The sequence below is a fragment of the Apodemus sylvaticus genome, chromosome 22 (genome assembly GCF_947179515.1).
Source record: "Apodemus sylvaticus chromosome 22, mApoSyl1.1, whole genome shotgun sequence".
NCBI classification, from domain to species: Eukaryota; Metazoa; Chordata; class Mammalia; order Rodentia; family Muridae; genus Apodemus; species Apodemus sylvaticus.
Genome location: NC_067493.1, coordinates 35,244,899 through 35,272,170, shown reverse-complemented (window position 1 = coordinate 35,272,170; position 27,272 = coordinate 35,244,899). Strand labels below are relative to the sequence as shown.

At 51.3% G+C, this 27,272-nt stretch overlaps 1 protein-coding gene across 1 annotated transcript; it reads right to left on the bottom strand.

The window, feature by feature from the left end:
- Nucleotides 1–17: 17 nt before the first annotated feature.
- On the bottom strand, nucleotides 18–26,369 carry Rcc1l (RCC1 like). The gene is made up of 11 exons (XM_052168035.1): nucleotides 25,827–26,369; nucleotides 20,790–20,919; nucleotides 19,884–20,012; nucleotides 18,852–18,918; nucleotides 17,245–17,296; nucleotides 16,069–16,153; nucleotides 14,565–14,746; nucleotides 9,316–9,403; nucleotides 7,552–7,725; nucleotides 5,607–5,692; nucleotides 18–913 (listed from the first exon to the last, which is right to left on the bottom strand). Exons 1-11 carry the CDS (start codon nucleotides 26,151–26,153, stop codon nucleotides 836–838), a joined length of 1,398 nt encoding a protein of 465 aa, XP_052023995.1. The 5' UTR covers nucleotides 26,154–26,369; the 3' UTR covers nucleotides 18–835.
- Nucleotides 26,370–27,272: the final 903 nt, after the last annotated feature.

Below are 27,272 nucleotides of genomic sequence, written 5' to 3'. Positions count from 1 at the left end.
CTTTTACAAGACCTCCATTCTTTAAAAATGCAGAAAATAGATTTTATTCCAGAAGACCTTTTCAAACGCTGTTCCAAAAGGAAAAGACAAGCTTTCTCAAAAACAAGTATTTTCCCAGTTTCTGAGGCTCCGTACTCCAAGGCCAGCCCTTCAGCCAAGATTCCACAGCCTCAGCCCACAAGCATTTGGCCCACAGAGTCCTTCTTCGGGGCCTCTGGGTTGTTCAAAGGCAGCAGTGAGGAGGGCCCGAGGCCGGGGCACTGCAGACCTGAGTGGGGGGCTGCCGCCCACTGGCCACTCCAGCAGTCTCAAGCCAAGGCATTCTGGGCTCCTGGGCTGTGTCCTTCTGGGAACTTCTGGGGTGACAGCGGATCAGGGAGGCCCTAGGTAAGGTCAGCTGGCTCTCTTGCTGAGCTGAGGCCCAAGTTTATCCTCTTGTGACAGAAGAATTTCTGAGTGTCTTGTCAGGATATCAAGTGTATCCTCAACAGTGAACTTTCCCTCAGAATAGCGTCTCAGAAGACATATCCCCAGATGCTACCATGTTCCCTGGAATGAATCTGCCCGGCCCTCCAAGCTCCTCACGCCCGGGCACTCCTTGGGACCATGGCAAGGCAGCAGTAGCCGCCCTGAGCTGAGTTCAGCAGGCAGGAGCCTGGGGGGGTGGGGTTGGCCACAGGCTCCTAGTATAATGTCCCCACTGAGGACACAGAGGCCTGGCCCTCTCCCAGTACCCTCGGAAGCTCTGCTGGTGGCCACGCCCTGCCTCTGCCAAGCTGTTGCTGTCGTATAGTTCACAGGCTGGGGCCAGCCTGGGATAGGCCCAGAGGGAGGTTCAGATGAATGACTTGGCCAGAGTCACCATGTGATCCACTCCACAAGCCACGTCCACAGGCTCACCTGGCATCGTCACCTGGAAAAGAAGCCCCAGACACAGTAAGGCAAGGACAAACAGGCTCTGGAGCCCTGCCGGAGGGAACGGGGACACACAATTCATATAACCCAGGCTAGCCTGCAGGCTGACCATGAACTTCTGACCCTCCTGCCTCTCCCTCCCAGGTGCTGGCTTTGCACACACCTGGCGTATGTGGCGCTGGAGGCAGACTCTCAGGCTATGTACGTGTCAGGCTAGAAAACTATCCACTGCGCCACGCCCCACCCTGCTCTTAGTAGGCTCTTTGTGTGTGGCTGTATCCCCTGGAAACGGGATGCCCACACTAATCCCCAGCTCGCTAGGATCAGGAAGACTCCCCTACCCCCCTGCCCATCGGTGGCATCAGCTCTAGGAGCCATTCTAAAAAAGGCGGCCCTGGGGAAGGACACAGATGCTCCTGGTTCCACTGCCTGTGACCATGGCGTCCAGATCCCCTGCCTGGAGGCTGAGTGTTCGTTCCCTGGGGGTCACCAAGTACTTCCCAAGAGTGCAGGAAAGGCCTCTGCCTGGTGGATCTAGTGTGGGAATAGGGCCACAGAGCTACACTGGGCCTCCAGAGGCCGGTCCCGTCAATCCTCAGTATTTTGTTCTTTAATTTTTACACTGTGTGTGTGTATGTGTGTGTACTTGAAGTCAGTAGTTACTTCAGGAGTAAGTCCCTCTCTCTCCTTGTGGATACTGTATATTAAATTATTGAATTCAGGTAGTAGGCACACCTGGCGTCAAGTGCCTCTATCCAGTCGGCATCACATGGCTGTGTGTGCGTGTGTGTGGTGTGGATGTGGAATGTCCTGCGCACCTTATGTGTGTGGTAGGTGTGTGGAATGTACTGTATACGGTGTGTACGCTGGCTAGTCTTAGGTCAGTTCGACACAAGCTCGAGTCATCGGAGAGGAGGAGCCTCAGGTGAAGAAAGGCCTCTAATACCTGGCTGTACAAAAGCCTGCAGGGCGTTGTCTTAATAAGGGATGGAACAGGGAGGGCCCAGACCATTATGAGTAGTGCCATCCATGGGCTGAAGAGGGACAGACAGACAGACAGACAGACACACACACACACACACACACAGAGCAAGCAAGCCGAGCAAGCTCTGAGGAGCAAGCCGGTCAGCAGCACCCCTCCATGGCCTCTGCACCTGCTCTGCCCCCGGGTCCCGCCCTGCTTGAGTTCCTGTCCTGTCCTTTGATGATGAACAGCAGTGTGGAAGTGTGAGCTGAATCAACCCTTCCCTCCCCAGCTTGCTTTGCTCCTGGTGCCTCAGCACAGCAATAGTGACCCTACCTAAAACAGTGCATGCAATGGAGTGTGTGTGGTGTATGTACAGTGTTGTGTGTGTCTGTGTGTGTGGAGGGCATGTGTATGTGTAGTGTGTACAGAATGTAGTATGTATATGTCTGTGGAGTACGTGTGGGGTTTATGTACAGTGTGTGTGTGTGTGTGTGTGTGTGTGTGTGTGGTATAGTGTGTGAAAATGTTATGTGGTATGTATGTGTGCTGTGCAGGGGATGTGTGTTGAGTGTGGCGTTGTGGCTGTGGAAAGCAGTGGTTAGTGTCAGGTGTCTTCCTCTAGCATTCTCCACTCTTGTTTTTTGAGACGAGGTCACTCACTTGAACCTAGAGATTACGGTTTCAGCGAGACTGGCTGCTCCCCGTCCTATGGGCACCGGGTTACAGACCGCACCACTGAGCGGAGAGAGCTTCGTACAGGGCACTGGGGAGCCGAGCTCACACAGCAGGCACTTTACCCATGAGCCATCGCCTCAGCCATGCTGGTTTACTTGCTATAGAGACAGGATGTCCCTGTGTAACCCTGGCTGGCCTCTGCCTCCTGAGAGCTGGGAGTAAAGGTGTGTGCGGCCATACGCTGCATCAAGCTAGCTTTTCAGACAGGGTCTTACTCCACGGCATGGGCCAGCCTGCAGCTTGCAGCATTCTCCTGCCTCAGCCTCCTGCCCGCTCTGTCGTTTATCACTGTCACTACTATCATGAACAAGGAATGGCACACTATAAAAGGACACTCAATGAAAAACAACGCCTGGATCATTTGAAATGTAAATAAAGAATACATCAAAGAAAAAAAAGAAAAGAAAAAAAAGAAAACGACGCCTGGGCTGGAGAGATGGGGGTGTAGAGATGGGGGTGTAGAGATGGGGGTATAGAGGTGGGGGTGTAGAGATGGGGGTGTCGGGGGTGCAGGTTGAAGCAAAAGGGCCAGAAGTTCCCCAGCCATACAATGAGTTTGAGGCTAGCCTGGGCTACCTGACTCCCTGTCAAAACAAATAAATAAGCAGGTGTTAAGAGCCTCTTACTAACCCCATCATGCTATGCCCTGCACTCAACTGACAACGACTTAAAGCACATCTTAGCCCTCACAGGCTGTGCCCGCACTCTGCATGACTGTGCCTTCAGACGCTCCCCCAGCTGTGGATCGGGATCAGCTGGCGAGGACCCTATTCACCCACCCTTCCTGTGACTGCCTGGGTAATTTCCTGAGTCCAGGACAAAATGAATGCCTGCGACAGGTGGCCCGGCCTGAAAGCACCGCCGTGGGGGGTGGCTGGGTGCAGAGCGTCAACTCCATGAGGGGCTGCTGGGACAGCTAATGAAGGCAGGAACCACGCTACACTGCGCGGTCTCGCTGCCTCCCCAAACAAAAGCGCCTTGGCACCAGCGGCCACACACACTGAGCAAACAGGACGGAGGCAGCCTGGGCTGCAGACCACGCCCCAGGCCGGCCCCAGAACAGCAGTGACCAGCTGCCCAGTGACCCAGCCAGGTGGGCTCTTAGCAACCCCCGAAGCCGCTTGAGGTCATCTGTTTACCTTCCCTGGCCTTGTCGGGTCATCTGCAGCCTGCCCACTGCACTCAGGTACCTCGGTGCTGTCCCCAGACGCTCTGGCCATCAGAGCCGGACACACAGGATGCTGTCTGGTTTGTGCTTGCTGGTCAGGACCTACAGCAGCAAGGACCTCTGGGAACAGAGGTGGCTCCAGTGCCCCCTGCTGTGGGTCTCTTTCAGGTTTCCGAAATGACTCCACAACAAGTCTGTCCCGGGTCATGTGGGGATGTTGGTCTCTGGGTCTCATTGTAGCCCAGGCTGACCTCAAAATTCCCTTTGTATCTGAGGATGACCTTGAACTTCTGACCCTCCTACCTCTACCTCTTCCTCTCAGCAGAGTACAGATGTACCCCATCACATCTGGTTTATGTGGTGCCAGGGATCAAATCCAGGGCTTCTTGCACACTAAGGACAGAGAGAATGAATGAACCGCACCATTAACCCAGGCTGACCTGATCCTCCTGCCTCAGCCTTCCATGGCTAGGACTCAGGTGTGCACCACCATGCACAACAGTGGAATGTATGTGTGACCTACTGTGTGACCTCATGGGACCCACCTCAGGGCTCACAGCTCTCACTGCACAGCAAGAGCTGTGCCATGGGAACCCCCACACCTCCCGTGGCTCCAGCTTGGATCTTGTGGCCCTGAAGCCACGTGTAGAAAGCTTGGTGCTATGGAAAATGGCAGCCATTACAGGGGCGGGGCCTGCTGAGAGGAAGTCAGACACTGGCAATGCCTCAGACTTTTAGGGAGTCGAAGATTGGTGGTAGAGCCAGGCCCTGGGTTTGGTCTTGGGTCTAGGAAAAAAATGGGTGCAGGGGCATAAAATACCAAAAATAAAGCAGGGAAACTGAAATTTGCATTTATGTCTTTGTGCGTGTGTGCGTGCGTGCGTGCGCGTGCGTGCGTGCGTGCGTGCGTGCGTGCGTGTGTGTGTGTGTGAGAGAGAGAGAGAGAGAGAGAGAGAGAGAGAGAGAGAGAGAAAGAGAGAGAGAGAGCAGAGCGGGGGAGGGAGTAGAGAGTAGGACCTCCTGGAGCTGGAGTTAGAGGCCAGTGTGAACCATCTGACATGCTTCTGGGAATGCCCCCCAGGTTCTCTGGGGGAACGGCAAGCACCCTTACCCGCTGAACCACCTCTCTTTTCTTAGGAGGATCTGTTCATGTCGTGCTTCCTAGTGTTTACTAAGCCAGCCCTTAAGCTGTTCTGAAGAAACTTAGCTATTCTTTTTTTTCTCACGCAGCCCAGGCTGGCCTCAAACTTGCTACTGTGGTCAAAGCTGACCTTGAACTTCTGATTCTTCTGGCTCTTAGATCCCACCAGTCTAGTGCTGGGATCGAAGGTATAGGCCACCCTACTGTTTATGTGTGGCCGGGGGCGGAGCCTGAGGATCCGTGCAAGCCTCTGTGAAGAGTCAAATCTCTGGCAGCTTCTTCCAGGGGCTGGAGCACTGAGCAGGCGCTCAGCCTAGCCGTGTGTGTGGTGTGTGTGTGTCTGTGTCTGTGTCTGTGTGTGCGCGCGCACGCGTGCGAGTGCTTGCAGCAGGCGCGTGGCGCACTGACTGTGCAGAGCAGAGAGGCCGGAGTGATGGGATTACTAAGCCAGTGCTGCACCAGCTCCTGCTCGTCACCCCCACTCATCTCCCTGGAGCCCAGCCTTGGCTGCGGCACCACAGGTCCAGGACGTCCTGGACTCTGCCCCATATTTTGTTTTCTTCCCAAAGCCAACCCACCCTTTGGGACACCCTCCACAGACAGACAGACAGACACACACACACACACACACACTTTAGGACACACACAGACACACACAGACACACCCCGCATGGTCTCACCCTCCATGGGAAGTACTGGTCTTCCAGGCGTCCAATCCCCAAGCACCCTCGGAGGTTCTTGCCCCACACAAACAGCTCACCCTTGGCTGCAAAGGAAGGAAGACGGCTTGGTCAGAGCTACACAAGGAGCAGGCCAGCAAGAGGATAGGGTCGACTGCGCAGTTCAGCCTCTGAAATACGGCTTCTCAGAGAAAGGCACCCTTAGGATGTCCCATCCAGACCAAGTCCCAGGCCAGGCTTTCTGACAGCAGCCTCGGGAAGGTGAGCCTGTCTGTGGGCCAGGTCTAGGGCTCCTGTGCACAGCCCACTCTGCTCACCAGATGGCCGGCTACCACCAGCTTCAGGGGAGCCAGCTCTGCCCTTCCCACCAAGTGAGGTGAGACACTGGGTTGCAGTGTGGGTGTGCTGGGTTCCTGACCACACGTGTGCTGGGCACGGACAGGACGGCAACTCAACACATGCTTCCTGTCCTCATGAACTTGACCTTGTACAGGAGTCAGACAGGAACAAAGTAACACATAATGATTACACCTTACAGAGAGTGCTTTCCTACTGATCCACTACCCTCACCTGCAAGGTCTAGGCAGCCATTCCTCCACTGAGCCATGCCCCAGCCCCTCCCTTGGGGATTCTAGGCAGGAGCTCTACCACTGAGCCACACCCTAGCCCCTCCCTGGGGGATTCTAGGCAGGGGTTCTACCACTGAGCCACGCCCCCAGCCCCTCCCTGGGGGATTCTAGGCAGGGGCTCTACCACTGAGCCACGCCCCCAGCCCCTCACTGGGGGATTCTAGGAAGGAGCTCTACCACTGAGCCACACCCTAGCCCCTCCCTGGGGGATTCTAGGCAGACACTCCTCCACTGTGCCATACCCCAGCCCCTCACTGAGGGATTCTAAACAGGGGCTCTACCACTATGCCACACCCCAGCCCGTCACTGGGGGATTCTAGGTAGGGGCTCTACCACTGAGCCACACCCCAGCCCCTCACTGGGGGATTCTAGGCAGGGGCTCTACCACTGAGCCACATCTTGAGTCAAAAAAAAAAAAAAAGGCCTTTTTTAAATTATTATTATTTTTTATTTTTAGAGAGCTGCTCACTATAGACGCACAAGTGTTGCTTAAGAGAGTGAAAAGGAGCCATGCCATTTGAGTAGCATAGAGGTCAGTTACGTGGCAGACTAAAAGTACCCCAAAAGAGGACAAATTTAGGCTCTGGTGTCGAGCAAAAGGAAAAGGTACACCTTTCTCTCAAGAAGCCTTCTGAATGGCAAGGAAGCAGAAGGTCCCTGGGAATCCCTATGGTGACATGCACAGTAACTGCACATGGCTGCACAGCAGCCTGAACCAAGACATGAACCTGGGACATGTGGAAGGCCAGGGTCCAGGTGTTTGTGGCTCTACAACCTGGCCAGCCTTAAACAGTCAAAAGCCGGCCACCACTGTGGTCCTCTCTCCCCGGCACGCTGGAGGGTCTGTAACAAGGGCCACTCGCCATCCACACGCTAACTTCTGCATCACCTGTCCATGCACAGCGCAAACCTCTCCTGGTTCTCACCAGCCCTCACCAAACCCTTCTCCCCCACACCACCCCCAAATGGGTGCCTCCTATAAGATCGCACCACAGCATACACCTGACCACAAACCGAAGAACCCAACCAAAATGGCAGCAGTAGAGTGTGTGTACTGTGTGATACAAACTGGAGTCCCTCCACCATGGCCGCCCTCCTGCCTGATTCTGTGAAGACATAAGCATCCTGGGTGGATGGGTGGTAGATGGATAATGGATGGATGGACAGAAATGGACAGATGGCAGACTAGAGAAGGACAGAAAGACGGTGGATGGATGGATGGGCGGCTATAAATGGATGTAGTGCAATGACAAGCTGAGAGCTATCCCAGTTAAGAAGGAACAGAAGGCTGGCTGGCGGTGCAGCCGGTAACTTACTGGTGATCGCGGCAAAGTGGCTGAGCCCACATCGGACCTGGGAAACCCGGACGTCGGGGTTGAACTCCGTCAAACCGAAGAGCGTGGGTGGGATCTTTTCCGGAAGAGCTGTTTCCAAGAGCTTTGGTCCTTTCCCAAGAATTCCGTAGCCCCAGACAAAAACATGTCCTTCTTCTGTGTCACAACAAAACAGTGGCTGTGAGTCAAGCCACGCAGAGCCCCCTCGCCATGGGGTGAGGGCTCAGGTGGTAGAATACATGCTCCCTCCATGAAGCCCATGGTTCTGTCCCCAGGCTGCAGAAACCGGGCATAGCAGAGACTAGTAATCCCTGAACTCAGGAGGTGGAGGTCTGGAGGTCACCTGAGGATACTGAAACCCGCCGCGCCGGCAGGCTGAAGTCCATCCTCTCCCTGTAACCTGGGGAGCCTGACTCAGGAGGAAGCCAACGTACAGCAACCCACCAGGCACGTAAAAGTGTGGGCACTTTCCCTACTGACAGACAGCGCCACATTTCACACTGATCAGAGAACCATGCCAGACACAAGCTGTTCCAACCGAATTCTTTAAACCCTTAGAAATACTTTTTAACTTTCTTTTTGTGGAACAGAAGTTTGGGATTTTGTTTTAGGCTGGTTTTTTTTTTTGGTCTTTTTTTTTTTTTCCAATTTGATTTATTTATTATATGTAAGTACGCTGTAGTTGTCTTCAGATACACCAGAAGAGGGCATCAGATCTCATTGTGGATGGTTATGAGCCACCATGTGGTTGCTGGGATTTGAACTCAGGACCTTCGGAAGAGCAGTCAGTGCTCTTAACCTCTGAGCCATCTCTCCAACCCCTGGTCTTGTTTTTTAAGATTCATTTTATGTGTGTCAGTCTTTGGCTCAAATGTGTATCTGTGCAACACATGGTGGCTATCACATGACACATGATGCCTATCACATGACACCTATCACATGATGCCCGTCACATAGTACCTGTCACATGGTGCCTGTCACATGGTGCCTATCACACAGTGCCTATCACACAGTACCTGATGCCTGAGGTTAAAAGAGGGTATCAAACTCCCTGGACTGGAGTCAGGGATGGTTGTGAACTGCCATGTGGGTGCTAGGAACCGACCCTGGGTCTTCTGCAAGAACAGCGCCCTTATCCACTGGACTCACTCTCGTAATAAGACACGGCCTTGCTCTGTTCCTCGTGGGCCAGGAATGTGTAACCCTCCCTCAGGCTCCGGAGTGCGGGATCAGCCCTGTATACACCAGGCGACTGCTTCTTCCCTTCCTCTTCCTCTCCCATCTTCTCACCACCCCACACCATTACTTATCTACTGGTTGGTTTTTTGTTTTGTTTGGTTTGGGGTTTTTGGTTTTGCTTTTTGTCACAGTGAGTTGGACACTATCTGGCTCTCTGCAGCCCTGGCTATAACAATACAATTCTGCTGCTAGGGGGAGAGCCCAGGCATGTGGCTAAGGGTGGAGCATCTGCCTCGACTCCCCGCAGTGTGCACAGGAGCCTGGGTCAGACCCCCAGCTCCAGGATCCAGAGCCGTCTGCTATAAAATGCCTGAGCCCTATGGCTGTCTACACACCTCTATCCTGAGCTGTGATCCTGCTGGGACATCACCCCTACCTGGAGTCATGGTCCACAGCCACACTCCTGTCTGCAGGCTGCCACCTACAGCCTCTGAAGCACACGAGCTGTCCCCTCCCTCTCCGATCTGCCCAGTGCTTCCCACACAGCTGCCAGGAAGTGGCTCTCACCGTTCAGTACGGCACAGCCTGTGCCACCACAAGCCACCTGCTTCACCTTGCCTACTCCAGAGAAAGGCAGGCACCGAGGGACATTCACCTGCAGGGACAAGGGTGGACATGGTTAGGACAACAGAGCAGCCAGAAGCAGAAAGAGCCCTTGGCTGGGGTCCCAGCTCACTCACGAACCTCACAGAGGTCTGTCTCCCCAGCATCTCTCACTCGCTAAGCTTCCTGAGAAGGGCTTGGACACAGAAGGGAGCCAGAGGGGCCTTCTCTGCGGGGTAGACGGTGACCAAACTCAGCACTCATCTGTGCGAGACCAAAGTGTGGAGGGATTTCCAGGACTCTCTCAGAGGCTGACCTGGCACGGGAGAGGTGAGGGTATCTTTTCCTAAGCTCTAAGGGTAAGTAGAGGTAGTTAGGTGAGGAAAGAGGGAACATCCTCCAGGAAGAGGTGACAAGGGACAGGACGGACGATCACAGCCTCTGGTAAGAGGCATGCCGGGCACGCAGTCATCCCAGCACAGGACCTCGGTGAGTTTGAGACCCTGCTCTAAATAGAGTCCCAGGCCAGCCAGTGTTATGAATTAAAGCACTGCCCTTTAATTCATAGAGGGGAGGGTGGGCATGGGGTGGGGGAAGATGTAATAAGCACTTTTAAACCCTACAGTCAGGAGGCAGAGGCAGGCAGATTTCTGTGAGTTCAAGGTCAACCTGGTCTACATGGCAAAGCTCTAGACCCATTAGGGCTACATAGTGAGACCCTGTCTCAAAAGAAAAGAAAAAGAGGGGAAAATGGTTTTTATGAGTGCTGCTGCTTTTTCAGATGAGCCAAGTTCAGTTTCCAGAGCCCACATCTGGCAGCTTACAACTATCTGTAACTCGCTCCAGGGAATCTAACACTCTTCCACCCTCTGAGGGCACCCACACTCACATGCACAGACCCACACGGACACAGCACATACACACAAAGCCTTAAACAGACAAAGACAACTAGCAGGGAAGCCAGGTCACGCAGGACACTGGAAACCACTGTATGATTCAGTCTGAAATCCACAAGCTCATGCGGTTTGTTGGGGGTGTTTTTGTTGGTTGGTTTTGGTTGGTTTGTTTGGTTTGTTTTGAGACAGTAGCTCTCTGTATAACTTTAGCTGTCCTGAAGCTCATTATGGAGACCAGGCTGGCCTTGACCTCACAGAGATTCTCATCCTCTCTGCCTCCCAAGTGCTGACATCAAAGGCCTGTACTACCACGTCCCCAGCTCAGCTCCTGCTTTGACACTATCCCGCAGCTTGTGCTGTGCTGGAACACAGTCCAAGAGTGGAGGAGCCCTGTGAGGAGAATTCTGAGCAAGAGTGAGAAAACTTCAAGAAAACAAGGTAAGAGTCCTGTGACACCAGTTTCTTCAAAGCATTCTGTGTTTTGGAATGTTTGTGTAGCAAACAGGAATGAATTTACTTTAGCTGTTGTTATTCGTGTGTCTCTACAGAGAAACATGTTTTTGCCAGGTGCAGCTTATCCTTGTGATTGTACACTTCACTCAGGCAACTCATCTTAACCCTCAGAGTATAAACTGTCTGATGCTCTGAATAAAGTTGGCATAAGACTTTAGTCTGACTCATTTACCAGGCCACGCTGCAGACCAGAGTGGTAAACAGTGGTGCTACTTTGAAGGCTGGAAACCGTTAGGAGATGGAACCTGGCTGGGAGAAGTAGGTCAGCAGGGGCTTGCCTTTGAAGGTAACATTACAGCCTGACCTCTGGGTATGGCGGTTCACGTGTAATCCCACTACTCTGGAGGTTGAGTCAGGATGACTGCCTTGAGTTCTCACCTAGCCTGAGCTACAGAGTGAGACCGTGTCTAGATAGATAGACAGACAGACAGACAGACAGAGCGATGGAACTGGTGAGATTGCTCATCAGGTAAACCCATATGCTGCCAGGCTTCACTACCTGAGAATTCCACGAACCAACGTGGTACAAGGATAGAACTAATTTCTAAGCTGTCCTCTGACTACACACACTAAACAAGTGTAAGCAAATTAAAATAAGATGTGTGTGAGTATGCACACCTTTGATCCCAGCACTCAGGAGGCAGAAACAGGCAGACTCCATGAGCGCAAGACCAACCTAGTCTACACAGCAAGCTCCACAGCCAGGCCATACGGTGAGAGCACAGGGACTACAGCCTTAACAGCCTCAGGGCCGAGGAACTTGCTGCGCCCCTGCCGGGCTCCTGACCCACCATTACATGAGAAATGTATGCTAAGTGCTGGGAACGCAGACAGTGGTATAGCATGTACTCAAGGTGGGGCTGTCTCCAGTACCACAAGAACAAAAACAAAAACAGAAACAGGCCAGGGCAGAGAAATGGGACGAGAGATGTGACCATGGGAGCCACTAGTGACTCTGGAGGTCGACAAGAAGATGCTATGGGAGCCTCACAGAAAAAAACCTTTGGGAGAGCAAGAGCAGGGTGGCTGTTTATGTATATTTCATTTATTTATTTATTTATTTATTTATTTATTTATTTCCGAGACAGGGTTTCTCTGTGTAGCCCTAGCTGTCCTGGAACTCACTCTATAGACCAGGCTGGCCTCGAACTCAAGAGATCCACCTGTCTCTGCCTCCTGAGTGCTGAGATTAACGGTGTGAGCCACCACAGCCAAGCTACATTTAACTTTTATTTTACTTATCTACTTACTATGTGTGTATGTAACATACACGCGTTTATGCAGAGAGCACAGTGGAGGTCACAGGACAACTCCCGAGAGTCAGATCTCTCTTTTCACTGACGATCAAACTCAGGTTGACTTGCCGAGCCAAGTCATCAGCCTGCAACCGTGTGAATGGTCAAAACCTACTATGTTGCACACACCTTGTGTTGGTGAATAACAATGTTTAGATTATACTTTCATTATTAAAAAACTTGGCCATTAGCAAGTAACATCAGTGATGAATAGAAAGGTATTAGTTATGGCCTGGGCGCATGGCTCACTCTGCAAGTACGAGGACCAGAGTTCTATCCCATCCCCAGAACCACGACACACAGAAGGCTGGGTGTGAGCGTGCGCTCCTGTAATCCACACACTGGGAAGGCAGGGATGGGCTGACCCCAGGAACCGGCTGCCAGCTCAGCTAATGAGTGAGCCCCGGGCCCAGGGATGGCTCCTGAGGTAAGACAACTTGTCCTCTGGCCTACACACACACACACATACACACCACAAAAGGAAAAATATTAGTTATAAAATAATTTCCGGGCTGGTGAGATGGCTCAGCGGTTAAGAACACTGACTGCTCTCCCGAAGGTCCTGAGTTCAAATCCCAGCAACCACATGGTGGCTCACAACCATCCGTAATGAGATCTGACCCCTCTTCTGGTGTGTCTGAAGACAGCTACGGTGTACTTACATATAATAAATAAATAAATCTTTAAAAAAAATAATAATAATAATAATTTCCATACTAAGTGAGGTAACCCAGTCTCAAAAGATCAATCATGGTATGCACTCACTGATAAGTGGATATTAGCCTAGAAACTTTGAATACCCAGGACATAATCCACAAATTAAATGATGTCCAAAAAGAATGGAGGAGTGGCCCCTGGTTCTAGAAAGACTCAGTGCAAGAGTATAGGGGAATTCCAGAACAGGGAAATGGGAAGGGGTGGATGGAAGAATAGGGGGACGGAAGAGGGCTTATGGGACTTGCGGGGAGTGGGGACCCAGAAAAGGGGAAATCATTTGAAATGTAAATAAAAATATATCAATAAAAATAAAATAAAATAAAATAATTTCCACTTTTTATGTTCAAAATAGTCCTTACTAAAATGCTGTGTGCCAGTTGGAGCGGGCAGCACACGCTTGAAATCCCAGCGCGGGGACAGTGACCTGAGCCAAGCGCTAGCCCATTCCACTCTTACGTTTAGGATCTGCATGCTCTGGAGCCAGCACAGGGTTTAATGTAGCCCAGACTAGCCTCCAATTTACTATGTAGCCAAGATGACTCTGAACTCATGACCCTCCTGCCTCCGCCTCCTGAGTGCTGCATTACAGGTGTGCATCTCCACCCCAGCTTGCTTTGCTGTCTCTCTATGCAGCCCGAGCTGCCTTCCCACCTGTCACCCAGCCTGGCTGCATGCTGTACCGAGCAGAGGCACTCTGACATGGGCGCATGCGTGCACTGCCTCATTCATGTTCACGTCCCCGTTAGGATGGTGGGTGAGAGGCAAACTTAACATCTGTCTTAGCTGGGTGTGCTAGACTGCCTTGTGATGGCTGCACTCAGGAGGAGGAGACAGGGGGAACGCTACACATTGAGGCCAGCCAGATCTGTATAGCAAAACTCCGTCCATGCCAGGCAGTGGTGGCATAAGTCTTTAATCCCAGTGCTTGGGAGGCAGAGGCAGGAGGATCATGAGTTCAAGGCCAGCCTGGTCTACAGAGTGAGTTCCAGGACAGCCAGGGCTACACAGAGAAACCCTGTCTCCACAAAGCAAACAAACTGTCTGAAAGCACACATATCCTGGCTGGGGAGACTGGCTAGGTGGTTAAAGTGCCTCCCTGCAGGCACGAGGACTGGAGACTGGATCCCCAGACTCGCATAAAGGCCAGGTAAGCGGCCTGGGGCTCTAACCTCTGAAGGCCAACATAAATATAAGGGCTACCAGAGCAACCTGGCCTACAAGACAAACTACATTGACAAACTCTGGGTTTGATTAAGAGTCCCCTGCCTTGGGACTGGAGAGATGGCTCAGCAGTTAAAAGCACTGACTGCTCTCCCAGAGGTCCTGTGTTCAATTCCTAGCAACCGCATGGTGGCTCACAACCATCTGTAATGAGATCCGATACCTTCCTCTGTTATGTCTGAAGACAGCTACAGTGTACTCACATATATAAATAGATAAATATTTCAAAAGAAAAGAGTCCCTGCCTCCATCAACATGATGGACTAATAATCAAGGGTGGTTCCCAACATCAACCACAGGCGCGCGCGCGCGCGCGCGCGCGCGCGCACACACACACACACACACACTGAAAAGCATACAAAAATAAAACACTGTCTTAAGCCAGGGCCAGCAGTCACTTGAGCTTTCAATCGTCTTCATTCGGGGCCGGAAGGAGCCGACGGGGCAGAGGCAGTATGACAGACGCCAGGCTCCACCTGAAGGAGCCGACGGGGCAGAGGCAGTATGACAGACACCAGGCTCCACCTGAAGCGCACCTCTACAGTGAGCTCAGCTCCCGCTGCCTACGCACCTGTGTGGAGTCGGTGACAGCAGCCAGCTGCAGGTACTCGGAATTCCCCCAGCCAAAGACACCTCCATCTGCAGACAGAGCCAAGCAGCAGTCGCCGTAGGTGGCGACCTGGACAACAGTTACTCCGGCAAGGTCTCCACCCAGCTTGCTGGGGGTGCTGGTGATGTTGTAGTGACCCAGGCCTAGCACAGGAGGAAACAGTGCATTAACTCACAGACACGGGAGACTTAGGGAAGGGCAGGCTCCTGGGATGCACTCTGTCCCACAGAAGACAGACAAAGAACACCACAGCCAGCATATTTTAACACCCTAGGAATTTCTAGGTCTAAATCAAGTTGACTGAGGACGGGAAATCATGAGTTCCAGGACAGCCTGGGCTACATTGTGAATCCTAAGCCAGTTTGGTCTATACTGTAGTTCCAGGACAGCCTTAGAAACAGACCTTCAACATGTGGTGGTGCACACCGTTAATCCATCCCAACACTCAGGAGGCAGAGATAGGAGGCCTCTGTGAGTTCAAGGACACCCTGGTCTACAGAGCCACTTCCAGGACAAGCAGGACTAAATAGAAAGATGAAGTCAAAAATGAAAGGAACGAAGGAAGAGAAGAAGGGAGAGAGGAGGGGAAGGAGGAAGGGAGGGAGGGAGAGAGGAGCGGAGGGAGGGGAGGAAGAGGGAGGGAGGGGAAGGAAGAGGGAGGGAGAGGAGTAGATCCTCAAACAAAACCCCCAAAAGTCAACTTAGAAAACTTTGGAAAATAAAATAACACAATATGATAGAGCTTTTGAGTGTGCATAAATTCTAAGCAAGTACTGCCTTTCTTCTTCCTGCTGCTCTTCGGGCTGCAGTACCACCATGCGTGCGGCATGCCAGCCCTGCAGGAAGTGCTTTCTAACCTGCGGGGCTTGCTGGGAGGTAAGGAAGGCAGACACAGCAGCATGCACCTGTAAGTTCATGTCCTCAGCAGGCTAAGGGAAGAGGCCACTCAGAGCAGGACTTTAGGCCACCCAGACAGCACAAGACCTTTATCCGGCAGCCGGCCAAAGCACGGCACTGAAGGCACTGAAGCAGAGGCTCCTGGGTAAATCAGGATCTCTGCAGCAGTGGCCCTGGCAAGAAGCCAGGGTCAGTGAAATGCCTTCGAGTGGAATGATCTCTAATGCAGGTCCTGAAGGTTCCCGCAAATTAAACTCAATAAAACACAAGTTCATAATTGAGTCCCTAAGCCCCCGAGGGAGGGGGTACCAGCACAATCCACAGAGGCAACAGACCAGCCTGCTCCTCCAGACTCCAGGCACAAGGAAATGAGGCCCAATGGTGCAGAGGAGCCTCTGTCACCTTGGCTTGTTTCTATGGAAACCAGCAGCAAAAGGAACAGGGAAGGATGCAAAGATGACATTCCCCAGGAGACCCAAATCAAGACCATGAGCCTTACAGCCCACAACGGCTGCAGAGGCCACAGGCCGAGATCCTGCACCTCCCCAGAGAGCCAAGGAACACCTACCTGTCTGCCCATCGGCGCCCCATCCACAAGAATAGACTTCGCCTCTGTCTGTGAGGAACAGGCTGTGGTCCTGACCACAGACGACCTGGCAGACAGAGCAGGTTGCTGTTAGAGCCCAGGCAGCCAGGCCCATGTGGAGAGCGCTCTGGGTCAGGTGGGCTCCCCCAAGTTCACCCTCACAGCTACTCTCTGAAGCCACGCGACCTGCCCCTGTCACCCTCTCCACTCATGAAAGCAAATGCAGACACCCTCAGAAGCAAGGCCAGCAGCTCTTCCTCCTCAGCCTCATCTCCCCACCTTACCCACTCTGACCTCGGCCTCTCCCCCTTGTACTGCCCTGAGGGGCACGCTTTCCTGTAGCCACACACAACCTTAAGGCCTGTCGACAGGACAAGAAGATTCCACACTCTTCTCCTAACTCACAGCTGCGGACAGCCGTTCTGCCAGCGACTGTGCTAAAGCAACAGTCAAGACCCTCCAGCACAAACAAACTGCTCAAGTTAGTGACTGACCAAAGTCACTCAGCAGGAAGTGGAGGGGTGGGGACTTGAACTCACACTTAACCACTCTGAAGTCAATGGAGACTTTCCCTCTGCTGCAACCTCCCTTCTACCCTGCTATGACCCCTTCCCTTCTACCCTGCTCCTGTGTTCTGGCATCGGTTCTGGCCTGTGCTGAGTTAATTTCTACTAATCTCTGCAGCCAGTGGGCTGGCTGCTCTTAAGTCAACCTGACACAAGTGACAGTCATCAGAGAAGATTGAGAAAACGCCTCCAACATAAGGTTTGGCTGTAGCAAAGCTTGTAGGACATTTTCTTAATCACTGATGGATGGCGGAGGGCCCAGGCAATGGTGGGTTCTGTAAGAAAGCAGGCTGAGCATGCCACAGGAAGCAAGCCAGTAAGCAGCTCCCTTCCATGGCCTCTGCATCAGCTCCTGCCGCCACTTCCGGCCCTGCTTGAGTTCCTGTCCCCACTTCTTCAGTGAAGAACAGCAATGTAGAAGTATAAGCCAAATAAACCCTTTCTTCCCCAAGTTGCTCACAGTCATGGTGTTTTATCAGCGCAATAGCACCCTTGAGATATCCGGAGAAGCCCAATGACACATGTGACGTCATCCCGTGCACTTTGCAACCTTCAGAAGCACCTGAGAAGACAGGCCTGGAGGTCCTCTTACCTGGACCACTTGTCCATCGAAGTCCTGCATCCTGTGCACTTTGTGGCTCTCGCTTCAGCCAGGAGCAGATTGAAGAGAAGCAACAGATGCGACCATGAGCACCGGACAGGCTGGGCCCCGCCCAGGAACCTACCTCCTGTCCTCCCTACCCGCAGTCATGTCCTCACGCACAGTGCAAATCTACCTCTTGTCATCCCTACCCACACAGTCATGTCTACACACACACACACACACACACACACACACACACACACACACACACACACACACACGGCAAACAGAACAGCTCTCAAGGTCAAATGATGCCGGGCAGTCGGCTAAGGCTGGTGAGTTTGTCGAGTTCTTAACTCTGTGTGTGGGTTTGTGTGCAAGTGACCAGGTGCCCTGAGAGGCCACAGGCGTTGCTTCTCCAGGTGGCTGTGAGCCACCCAAGGCAGTGCTAGGGACAGAAGTCCAGCCCTCCCTCTGCGGCAGCAGGAAGCACTGCGCTTTTCTGGTGTTTTCTGGTGTTTTTCTGGTGCTAGGGATGGGACCCAGGTGTCAGGCTCGCCAGCATAGCCCTACCCGAGCCGCTAACAGGGGAGCTTTGGACAACTGCTCTAAGACTGAGCCATGCCTGATTCTTACTGAAAGAGAAAAGTTAGCTATTCAACAAAGGAGCTGCAGTCCCAGGTCATGTGTTTGGTTGGTTGCTTCTGAGACAGGGTCTCTCTATTATGTAGCTCTGGCTGTCCTGGAACTCATTCTGTAGACCATGCTAGCCAAGAACTCAGGGTGTGCCTGCCTCTGCCTCCAGCATGCTGGGATTAAAGGTGTGTGCCACCAAGGCTGGCCTCCTAACCCTTCCTTTTTATATTCTGAGATAAGGTCTGCATAGACAGCCCAGGTAGGCCTTGAACTTTTAACCCTCCAGCCTGTAACTAAACAGTAGGATTTCTGCCCTGCACCACTATGCCTGACTTAGGAAAATATTTTCAACACTAAAGTAAAAAGAGTGAGATAAAGGGAAAATTTCTAAAGCTAATTTGATAAAGTGAACATTTTACAAAAATACAGAATAGTCACACATAATGGCGCATGCTTTAATCCCAGCATCCAGGAGGCAGAGCAGGTGGATCTCTGTAAGTACAAGGCCAACCTGCTGACACAGAAATTTCCCGGCCAGCCAAAGATATACAGTGATACCCTTTCTCAAGAAAATGGAGAAAGCAGGGTAGTGGTGGCGCATGCCTGTAATCCCAGCACTTGGGAGGCAGAGGCAGGCGGATTTCTAAGTTCGAGGCCAGCCTGGTCTACAGAGTGAGTTCCAGGACAGCCAGGGCTACACAGAGAAACCCTGCTCCAGTCAAAGCAGAAGGGCCTGGCAAGATGGCTCAGAAGCTCAGGGCATGGGGGGGTGCTAGCCCAGAAGCCACAAGGTGAGAACCGACTCCTGGAAATGATCCTCTGACTTCCACAGATGAGGGGAGGACGTGTATGTATGTGTACACACACACACACACACACACACTAAGCAACAGCTTTCTCCATCGTGACCCTTCCCTGTCACCCTACAGGATGGGCATCTGCTGAGATACGGCCCCTCCCCAGCACCCGTGTCCGCTCACCTGTACACTTCGTCCTCCACCACCTTCCGTCCACACTGCCCGTGGGAATTGTTCCCCATGCTGAAGACTGAAGCACACGCGAGAGCGGGCCAGCAGGTCAGTTCCGAGGGCTCCTGGCCTGCACCCTCGATAACCCTAGGCCTCCCTCTCCCACACACTCGCAGCCTCTGCAGCAGCCCATGGGGGCGACACGGCCTAGGCCGGTTCTCTTCTAGATCGACTGCACTCGCAGGGCTGGAGGTCACAGTCCACTGCTGGGACCCAGGAGAACCACGGGGGGAGGGGGACACGACCAGGGGCAGGAGGGCCTGCCGGGTCTCGTGACATTATTAGCATGCTTAGAAGCTATACAAATACATGCTCAGACAAAAACATATTACAGGCAATTAAAAATGAAAGCTGAAAAAATAAAATAAAATAAAATAAAAAAATAAATAAAATAAATAAAATAAAATAAAATAAAATAAAAAAATAAATAAAATAAATAAAATAAAATAAAATAAAACCAGGCTGGGCAGCAGAGATGGTCCAGCCCTTAGAAGCCAGGTGCTCGTCCAGAGGTACTGAGTTCAGTTCCCAGCACCCACAATGGGCAGTTAAAAGTGCCCAGCTGGGGTTGGTGCCCCATGCCCTGAGCTCCTGAGCCATCTTGCTAGATCCCTCTGTCCTGGATCTGATATTATCTCCTAGACCGTGCAGACACACACACACACACACACACACACACACACACACACGTAGTATACACTCAAATATACACAAAGACACATGAATAAAAGTTAAAAATAAATCTTAGAAAAGAAAAGAATCAAGGATTGGGGTAGCACATCAACTCAGTGGTAGAGTGGGCAGCAGCTTCCCAGCGGGGACCATGTGTTAGCAAGTCTGTGTGCAATGCCACCCTCTGAAGCCACCCTCAGTCTGCTGGGGAAACACCACATCACAGCCATCAGGAGGTACCCAGGAGCAAGGCCAGTGTCACAGATGCCCTCTCCTCTTCCTCCCCCCTCCTCCCCCTGCAAGCCTACTCACCACCTTCTCTGTCTGTCAGGACAAGGGAGTGTGCTCGACCGCAGGACACCTGCAACACCTTTGTCTCCTGAGGTCTGTCCAGGGGCAGCGGGACAGGCGAAGGCTCCAGAACGTACTCATAGCCCCTGGCTGGACAGAAGCACCCGGGTCACCAGGCTGCCGCTGGTGCCATCACATCAGCTCTTGGAGAAACCTGACGGTCCCATCCACTGCACTGATTTACACAGGAAAAACCCTGACAGCAGTGCCTCAGACCCGCGCTCTGGACAAGGCTAGTCTGAGGGTCCTGCCTCCCGGCCTGCCTCTGCCACCCCTCCACGCCACCGGCACCCTTCCACGCCACTGGCAGCTCCTGAACACTGCACTTGCCTCCTGACAGAACTCTCTGGGGCGGGGCTGGAGCTCGGTCACTGCGCCACCCGAGAGCCCCGCTCCAGACATTACAGAGCAGTAAGGGACAGACTGGAGTCTCTTTACAGGTCAGCAAGTAGTAGGTATTTGTCTCTTTTTGCCTAAATGGTCCATGTTGTTACCAGAGACTGAAAAAAATACCCTGAGACAACAGGGGTTGAGGGATTTTATTTGGTTATGGTTTGGGGTTTTTTTTTTTCTTCAGGACATGGCTTCTCTGTGTAACCCTGGCAATTCTACAACCCACTTTGTGGATCAGGCTGGCTTCAAACTCAGATATCGGCCTCTGCCCCTCTGACCCAACTTTAGTCCCAGCACTTATGAGGGAGGCAGCACTGGATTACAGTTGGGTCACTTGCTGGGCATTTGGCCCTTGAGTTTTTAAGACAGGGTATCGCTACGTAGCCCAAGACGGCTCAGGCCCCTCTCCCTCAGCCCCTCCCCGTGCACCCCACACACCCCTCTTTGTCTATTGGAGGGTGGGTACCTGCTTACTTTTATCCTTCCGGCTCCTGTGGAAACCCAGCTGGGAATCTTTGTTGAGTCCCATACCCCAGACTTTTGTCACGTCCTTGGTTCTCGAGGACAGCAATGTGAATCCATAGCCACAGGCAGCGGAGGAAATCTGAAAAGGAGTTCCCACAATGCACCACGGACTCATTTGTGGTGTCAGTGCTCTCAGCAAGATGTGACACCTATTTACATACACACGCATGTGCTGCCCACAGTGCCTGGGACTCAGCTGGGTCTGCCAGGCTAGACCATCATCTGTTTTCCCTGTACACACAGCACACACTGGGTATCTTCATCTCACGCCAGACAACCCAGCCCAGCATGGCAGCTGATGGAAGGAAGCCCTTAGTGCCAATCTCAGTCCCACCCCTTACCAGCTATGTGGCTACGGCTGTATCATTTATCCTCTCTAGATCTCCGTACGAAAAGGGAAAACAAGTACCAGACACATCAGTCAACGTGCCACTTACACTTCAATCCCCAGAACTATGTGGTGGAAGAAGAGACCTGACTCCTGCAAGCTGTCCCCCAAGCTCTACATGTGTGCAATGATTCCCAAGTGTGTGCACATACATGTATACACACACATCTTGAATAATGACATGTGTGCTCAAACATTTGTAAAGGAATGAGGGACTGGAGAGATGGCTCATAGGTAAGGACCCTTGTTCTGCTAGCAGGAGGGCCTGAACCCGGATCCATCCGGCATGGCTGTATGTGCTACCTTGTACGCTCAGTGATGGGGCAGAAATGGGAGAATTCCAGGTCACTGACCAGTCAGCCCAGCAAGTTCAAGGGCTTCAGGGGCGGTGAACGATCCTGTCTCAGGAGAGTAATCAGAGCTACAGAGGAAGGCAGGCAGTCTGGCCTCTGCACAGGCGAGCACAGGCGCACGCATCTACAAGCGCGCACACACTGAGAGAAAAGCACACCCTCACTGGTTGTTACCAAGAAGAAATGAGTTCATACATCCAAAGCCATTGTAGCGAACAGCACCTGACTCATGCAACTTACTCTGTCAGTAGAAAACTAAGGTCCAGGGGCTGGGGAGATGGCTCAGAGGTTAAGAGCACTAACTGCTCTTCCAGAGGTCCTGAGTTCAAATCTCAGCAACCACATGATGGCTCACAACCATCTGTAATGAAATCTCACGCCCTCTTCTGGTGTGTCTGAAGACAGCTACAGTATACTTACATATAATAAATAAATGAATAAATCTTTTTTTTTAAAAAGTCAAAAAAAAAAAAGAAAGAAAACCAAGGTCCCAGAGATTAAGACACCAGCCCAAAGGAGGGCAGGGTGTCTCCTTCCGGAGGGCAGGGCGGACCACACTACACTTCACAGCCTGGGGCCACGCAGGGGGTTGCCATGGCTACCATAGAAGTCATCACTTCTAGTGACTGGAGGGAACTCAACTTGAAACTTTACTTCTGGTGGGAGCGCTAATTCTAGTCAGGGCCAGAGCTAACCCAAACCCCTGTTCCTTCTAAAAATCAAATCTCTCCACATTACCCAGAGTAGCCACAGCCCCCTGACAGGGGTCACCCCAGTCTTGCACTCAATGCCCCCAAGTCCTCTCTGTCACACACTCACTATAAACTCCTCAGTGTAAGGCTCTCCTGATATCTCTCAGCTGTGTACAGTTTAATCAGAGACCCCCTTTAAATTCCACTGAATCCTAAACAAAATGCCATAATCCTCCTGCCTCAGCCTCCTAACTGCTGCCATTACAGACCTGTGCCACAACTGACCAGGAACATTTTTCAGTCTAGCTAACTATTTCTTTTTAAGTATGATTTTTTCTTATGTGTCTGTCTGTGTCTCTTTGTACATGTGCACACATGCATGCAGGGACCCTCAGAATCCAGGAGAGGGTACTGGATTGCCTGGAGCTGGAGTTACAGTGGACTGTTAGCCACCCCTGGGGCCCTGAGACAGAAACTCATGAGCCCTCCAGTCCTTAACTGCTAAACCATCTCCAGCTTTTCTGAGCTATAATGTTATTACAATTTGTTGAAGTTTTACTTACTCATGTCCTTCGAAAATGACACGTCCCTCTTTTTCCCTTGTGACAGTTTCCCTCCTAAGATTCATACAAGGCATGTATACCACCATCCTTCTGCTCAAAACCCTTCAACTCTTTCTTTCTTTCTTTCTTTCTTTCTTTTGTTTGTTCGTTTGTTCTCTCATTTTGTTTTTCTTCTTGAGACAGGGTTTCTCTGTATAGTCCTAGTTGGCCTGGAACTCGCTCTGTACACCAGGCTGGCCTTGAACTCAGAGACCTGCCTGCCTCTGCCTCTGCAGGGATCGAGGGCGTGCGCCACCACACCGTGCCGCGCTGCAGTTTCTGGCCTCCAGAGCCACCATCCTTTGGACATGGCCTGAGGTCCAGAGCTGATCTACATGGGAGGCTGAAGCTAACTGGGCTGCAGGAGAGGAAGCGGGAACGATTTGGGTTCAATTTCTGCACCTTGTAGCTCCAGTTCCGTGGGATCCCATGCCCTCTTCCTCTGGCCTATGTGGGCACCAGGCATGCAAGTGATGCACAGACAAACAGAGACACAGACAGACAGACAGACACGGGAGACAGACAGACAGACTGAGACAGACCCCCCTACAGATCTAAAAATTACACCTAGCACACTAAAACTATTCTCATGCTTAGAGATGCCTATTTATTTAACACTCAACAGATATGTGATGGGCACAAGGTGCCGTTTATTCTGTTCATGTGTGAAAAGCTTTGAGCAGTATCCAACAGTGTCAGATAACATTGACATGATAATATGCCAGGAGGGGACCTCCAGCTACAGTCTATACGGAGGTTCATGAATGTCTTCCCCACAAGCAAGACCAGGTCTGGTGTCTCATACCTGCAGTCCCAGCATGCAGGATTCTAAAGCAGGAGGATCACAAGTTTTTCCGGGTTTTTTGTTTTGTTTTTTTTTTATGTTTTTATTTGTTTTGTTTTGTTTTGTTTTGCATAAGTGGTTTTGGATTTGTTTATTTGATTGGTTTTTGTTGTTTGATTTGATTGTTGTTTTTAATTAATTTATTATTATATATAATTTATTTGTTAATTAATTAATTTATTATATATAGAGTGTTCTGTACATATATCTGCATGTCAGAAGAGGATGCCAAATTTCATTATAGTGATTGTAAGCCACCATGTGGTTGCTGGGAATTGAACTCAGGACCTCTGGAAGAGCAGTCAGTGCTCTCAACCTGAGCCATCTCTCCAGCCTGGATCACAAGTTTAAAATCATCTAACTACACACTGAGATTAAGGCCAACTTGTGTTGCATATAAACTCTCTGTCTCAAAAAACAAAATAAAAAAAAAGTTAGCTTTTTTACTAATCCGATTTCACACTATAATAAAAGTTCCACCCCATTAAACCAAGCAAGAAAAAGAAAATAAGGACCCAATTAGAAACAAGTCCATAAAACTACCTCTATGAACAGGCAACCTGAACATAGAACACACTAAGAAATACACAAAAATCTGTAAGAACAGGGACCAGAGCCAGGCCTGACGGCTTGAATCCCAGCACTCAAGGGTCAGAGGTGGGTCGATCTCTCTGTCAGTTTCAAGGCCGAAGCAAGTCCCAGGACCACAAGAGCTAATATAGGGAGACCCTGTCTTGAAAAACTGAACTTAAAAAAAAAAGGAACAAGAGCTGGGAGATGGCTTACTTACGACCTTCTGTAATCCCACTTTGACAGGCTCTAAAGGCCTCTTCTGGCTTCCATGGGCACCAGGCACAAAAATGATACAGGCATGTATGCAGGTAAAATACTATATTCATTTTTTAAAACTGTTTTTAATCTATAGGGCCATTTATAACTGCAGCAACGTTACAAGATAGAAGACACAAGCACACAATTAGAAAATAAATAAATAAATAAACTGGCTGATTTTTTTTTCCCTCAACTAAAGATGCTAGCACAGAGGCTGGAGAGATGGCTCAGCGGTTAAGAGCACTGACTGGTCTTCTGAAGGTCCTGTGTTCAAATCCCAGCAACCTCATGGTGGCTCACAACCATCCATAATGTGATCTGACACCCTCATCTGGTATGTCTGAAGACAGCTACAGTGTACCTAGATATAATCATAAATAAATCTTTAAAAAAAAAAGAGAGAGAGAGATGCTAGCCCAATAGGGACAGGGTCTCATTGTGTACAACTTGTGAGCAACCCTCTTGTCTCAACCTTCCAGTCCAAGTCCTGGGAATACAGGTGTGAGGCACCACGGCAGGCAGGCTGAGCCCTTTTTAAACACGAGCCTCTTTAGAGGCACCATGTACAACCTTCCATTCTCTCTACAACTGCTCAGATTAACATCTCCTTTCCGGGCAGTGATGACGCACGCCTGTAATCCCAGCACTCAGGAGGCAGGGGCTGGTGGATTACTGAGTTCGAGGCCAGCCTGGTCTACAAAGCTCGTTCCAGGTCAGCCAGGGCTACACAGAGAAACATCTCCTCTCCCAGCTGTCCATCACTTACTCCAGCCAACACATTCCCGACCTTTGCAATTTTCTTTCCCTCGCGGAGCCGGTCTAGTCTGAGTACAAATACCCTCATTTACACCCCATCAGCTGTGGGGCCCTGGGCCTTACTCGCCCTCTCTGTTGCTAACAGGGAGGTGACAGCTACAGCCTTTTGGGGTACTGAGCAAATGATCTAAGAAGGGCAGAACGCTTGTTGTGATTGTCAAACTCCGCAATCCAACAAGAAAGTAAGTGAAGACATAAAACTTTCTCGAACCATATGCAAACTACACACAGAAAATGCTGAGAAAGACACAAAAATCCACAGACGTCACAAGCAAGCTAAGCAGTTAAAGACGGATATCCGAGATAAACGGTCTTCTTGGAAGCCACCCCATGCCTTCCTCAGCAGATCCCGGGATCTAGGATCTAGATCTAGCAGATCTAGGAGGTCACGCTCCCGGAAGTCCGGCCACGCGGGAAGCAAGTCCCCGAAGGGAGGCGGCGAGGATGCCAGTGCCCTCACCTTATGGTCCAGCTCCAGGCGGTAGGGTACCGGCTGGATCCTGCGTCGGGGCCGCAGGCCGGCGCGCGGTCCGGGCCCCGAGGACGGCACCACGAAGCTGGGCACTCCGAGAGCCCCGGAGAAGCTGAAGCCCCATACGAACACGCGATCGGCGCGAGCCGCGCGCTCGCCCACGTACTGGAACACTGGAGCGTCCGCCTCGGCCTCGGCCGCTTCTCGCCGGCTCCGTGAACGGCCGGCCGGTCTCCAGTGCTCGCGAGCCGGTACCGGCCGCCTCAGCCGCGGCCCCAGCAGAGCCCGGGATGCCGCCGCCGCCGCCGCCAACATCCTCCGCTTCACGCGTCAACCGCTTATGGGGGCCGCCATCTTGTGTAACCCCTGACTTCTAGCCTACCGGAAGTAGATACGGCCATGCTTACTACTGGCTGAAGGCGAAGCGCGAAGGGAAATGCAGCCATGTTTACTATTGGCAGATGATTACCACTGGATGAAAGTAAAGACATGGGAAGTCTATGGCCTCGCCGTCGTTATCCCTGAGCAGGGGACTTGAATGAATGTCAAACTATTATTTGAAGATTCCTGTGAAGTGTCCTATGCTTCTTACTGCCCTTTTTCAAATTCTTTTTGTGTGTGTATGTTGGTTTTGGTGTGGACTTATTTAGGTGGTGCTGGGAATTGAACCCAGGCCCTCACACATACTTAGGGTATATGCTAACACAGACTACTCTCCCAACTCCAAGAAGTGTTTTATATAAATACTGAAAGGAGGAGTATCCTAGATGCTTATCTCATGGAAGCAAAACTGGGGAAGGTAGCTGGACGTAGTGGCTCACAACGGTGACCCCAAATTTAGGCTGAGACAGGAATATTGCTGCAAACTTGAAGCCACCCTAGAAGAAAGAAAACCTATTAATATATATGTTTGTTTGTTTGTTTGATACAGAGTCTCATTATTTAGCCCTAACTGGCCTGGAACTTGCTCTGTTCCTGTAGACCAGGTTAACTCAAACTCAGAGATCCACCTGCCCCTGCCTCCTGAATGGTGTGTGTCACCATACCCAGCACTGGTTGGTTGATTTAGTTTATTTTAGGCGGTTTTATTTTATGCATATAGATTCTTTGCCTGCGAGTATATCTGTGTACCCTGTGTGTATAGTGTCTGTGGAGGCCCCAGAAGAGAGTGTTAGATCCTCTAGAACTGGAGTTACAGTTGATACCCACCCACCCCACCCCTATGTGGACACTAGAAATAGAACTTTGCTCTTCTGGAAGAATAAACAGAATTTTGTTTTCTTTGGTTGTTATTGTTTTTGCACAATGTTCTTAACTGATGAGCCCTTTCTCCAGCCCTCTGATATTTTTTAAGACAGGGTCTCACTCTGTAACCCAGGCTAGCCTCTAACTCACTAAAGTTCTCCTACCTCAGCCTCCCAAGTGATGGGATTA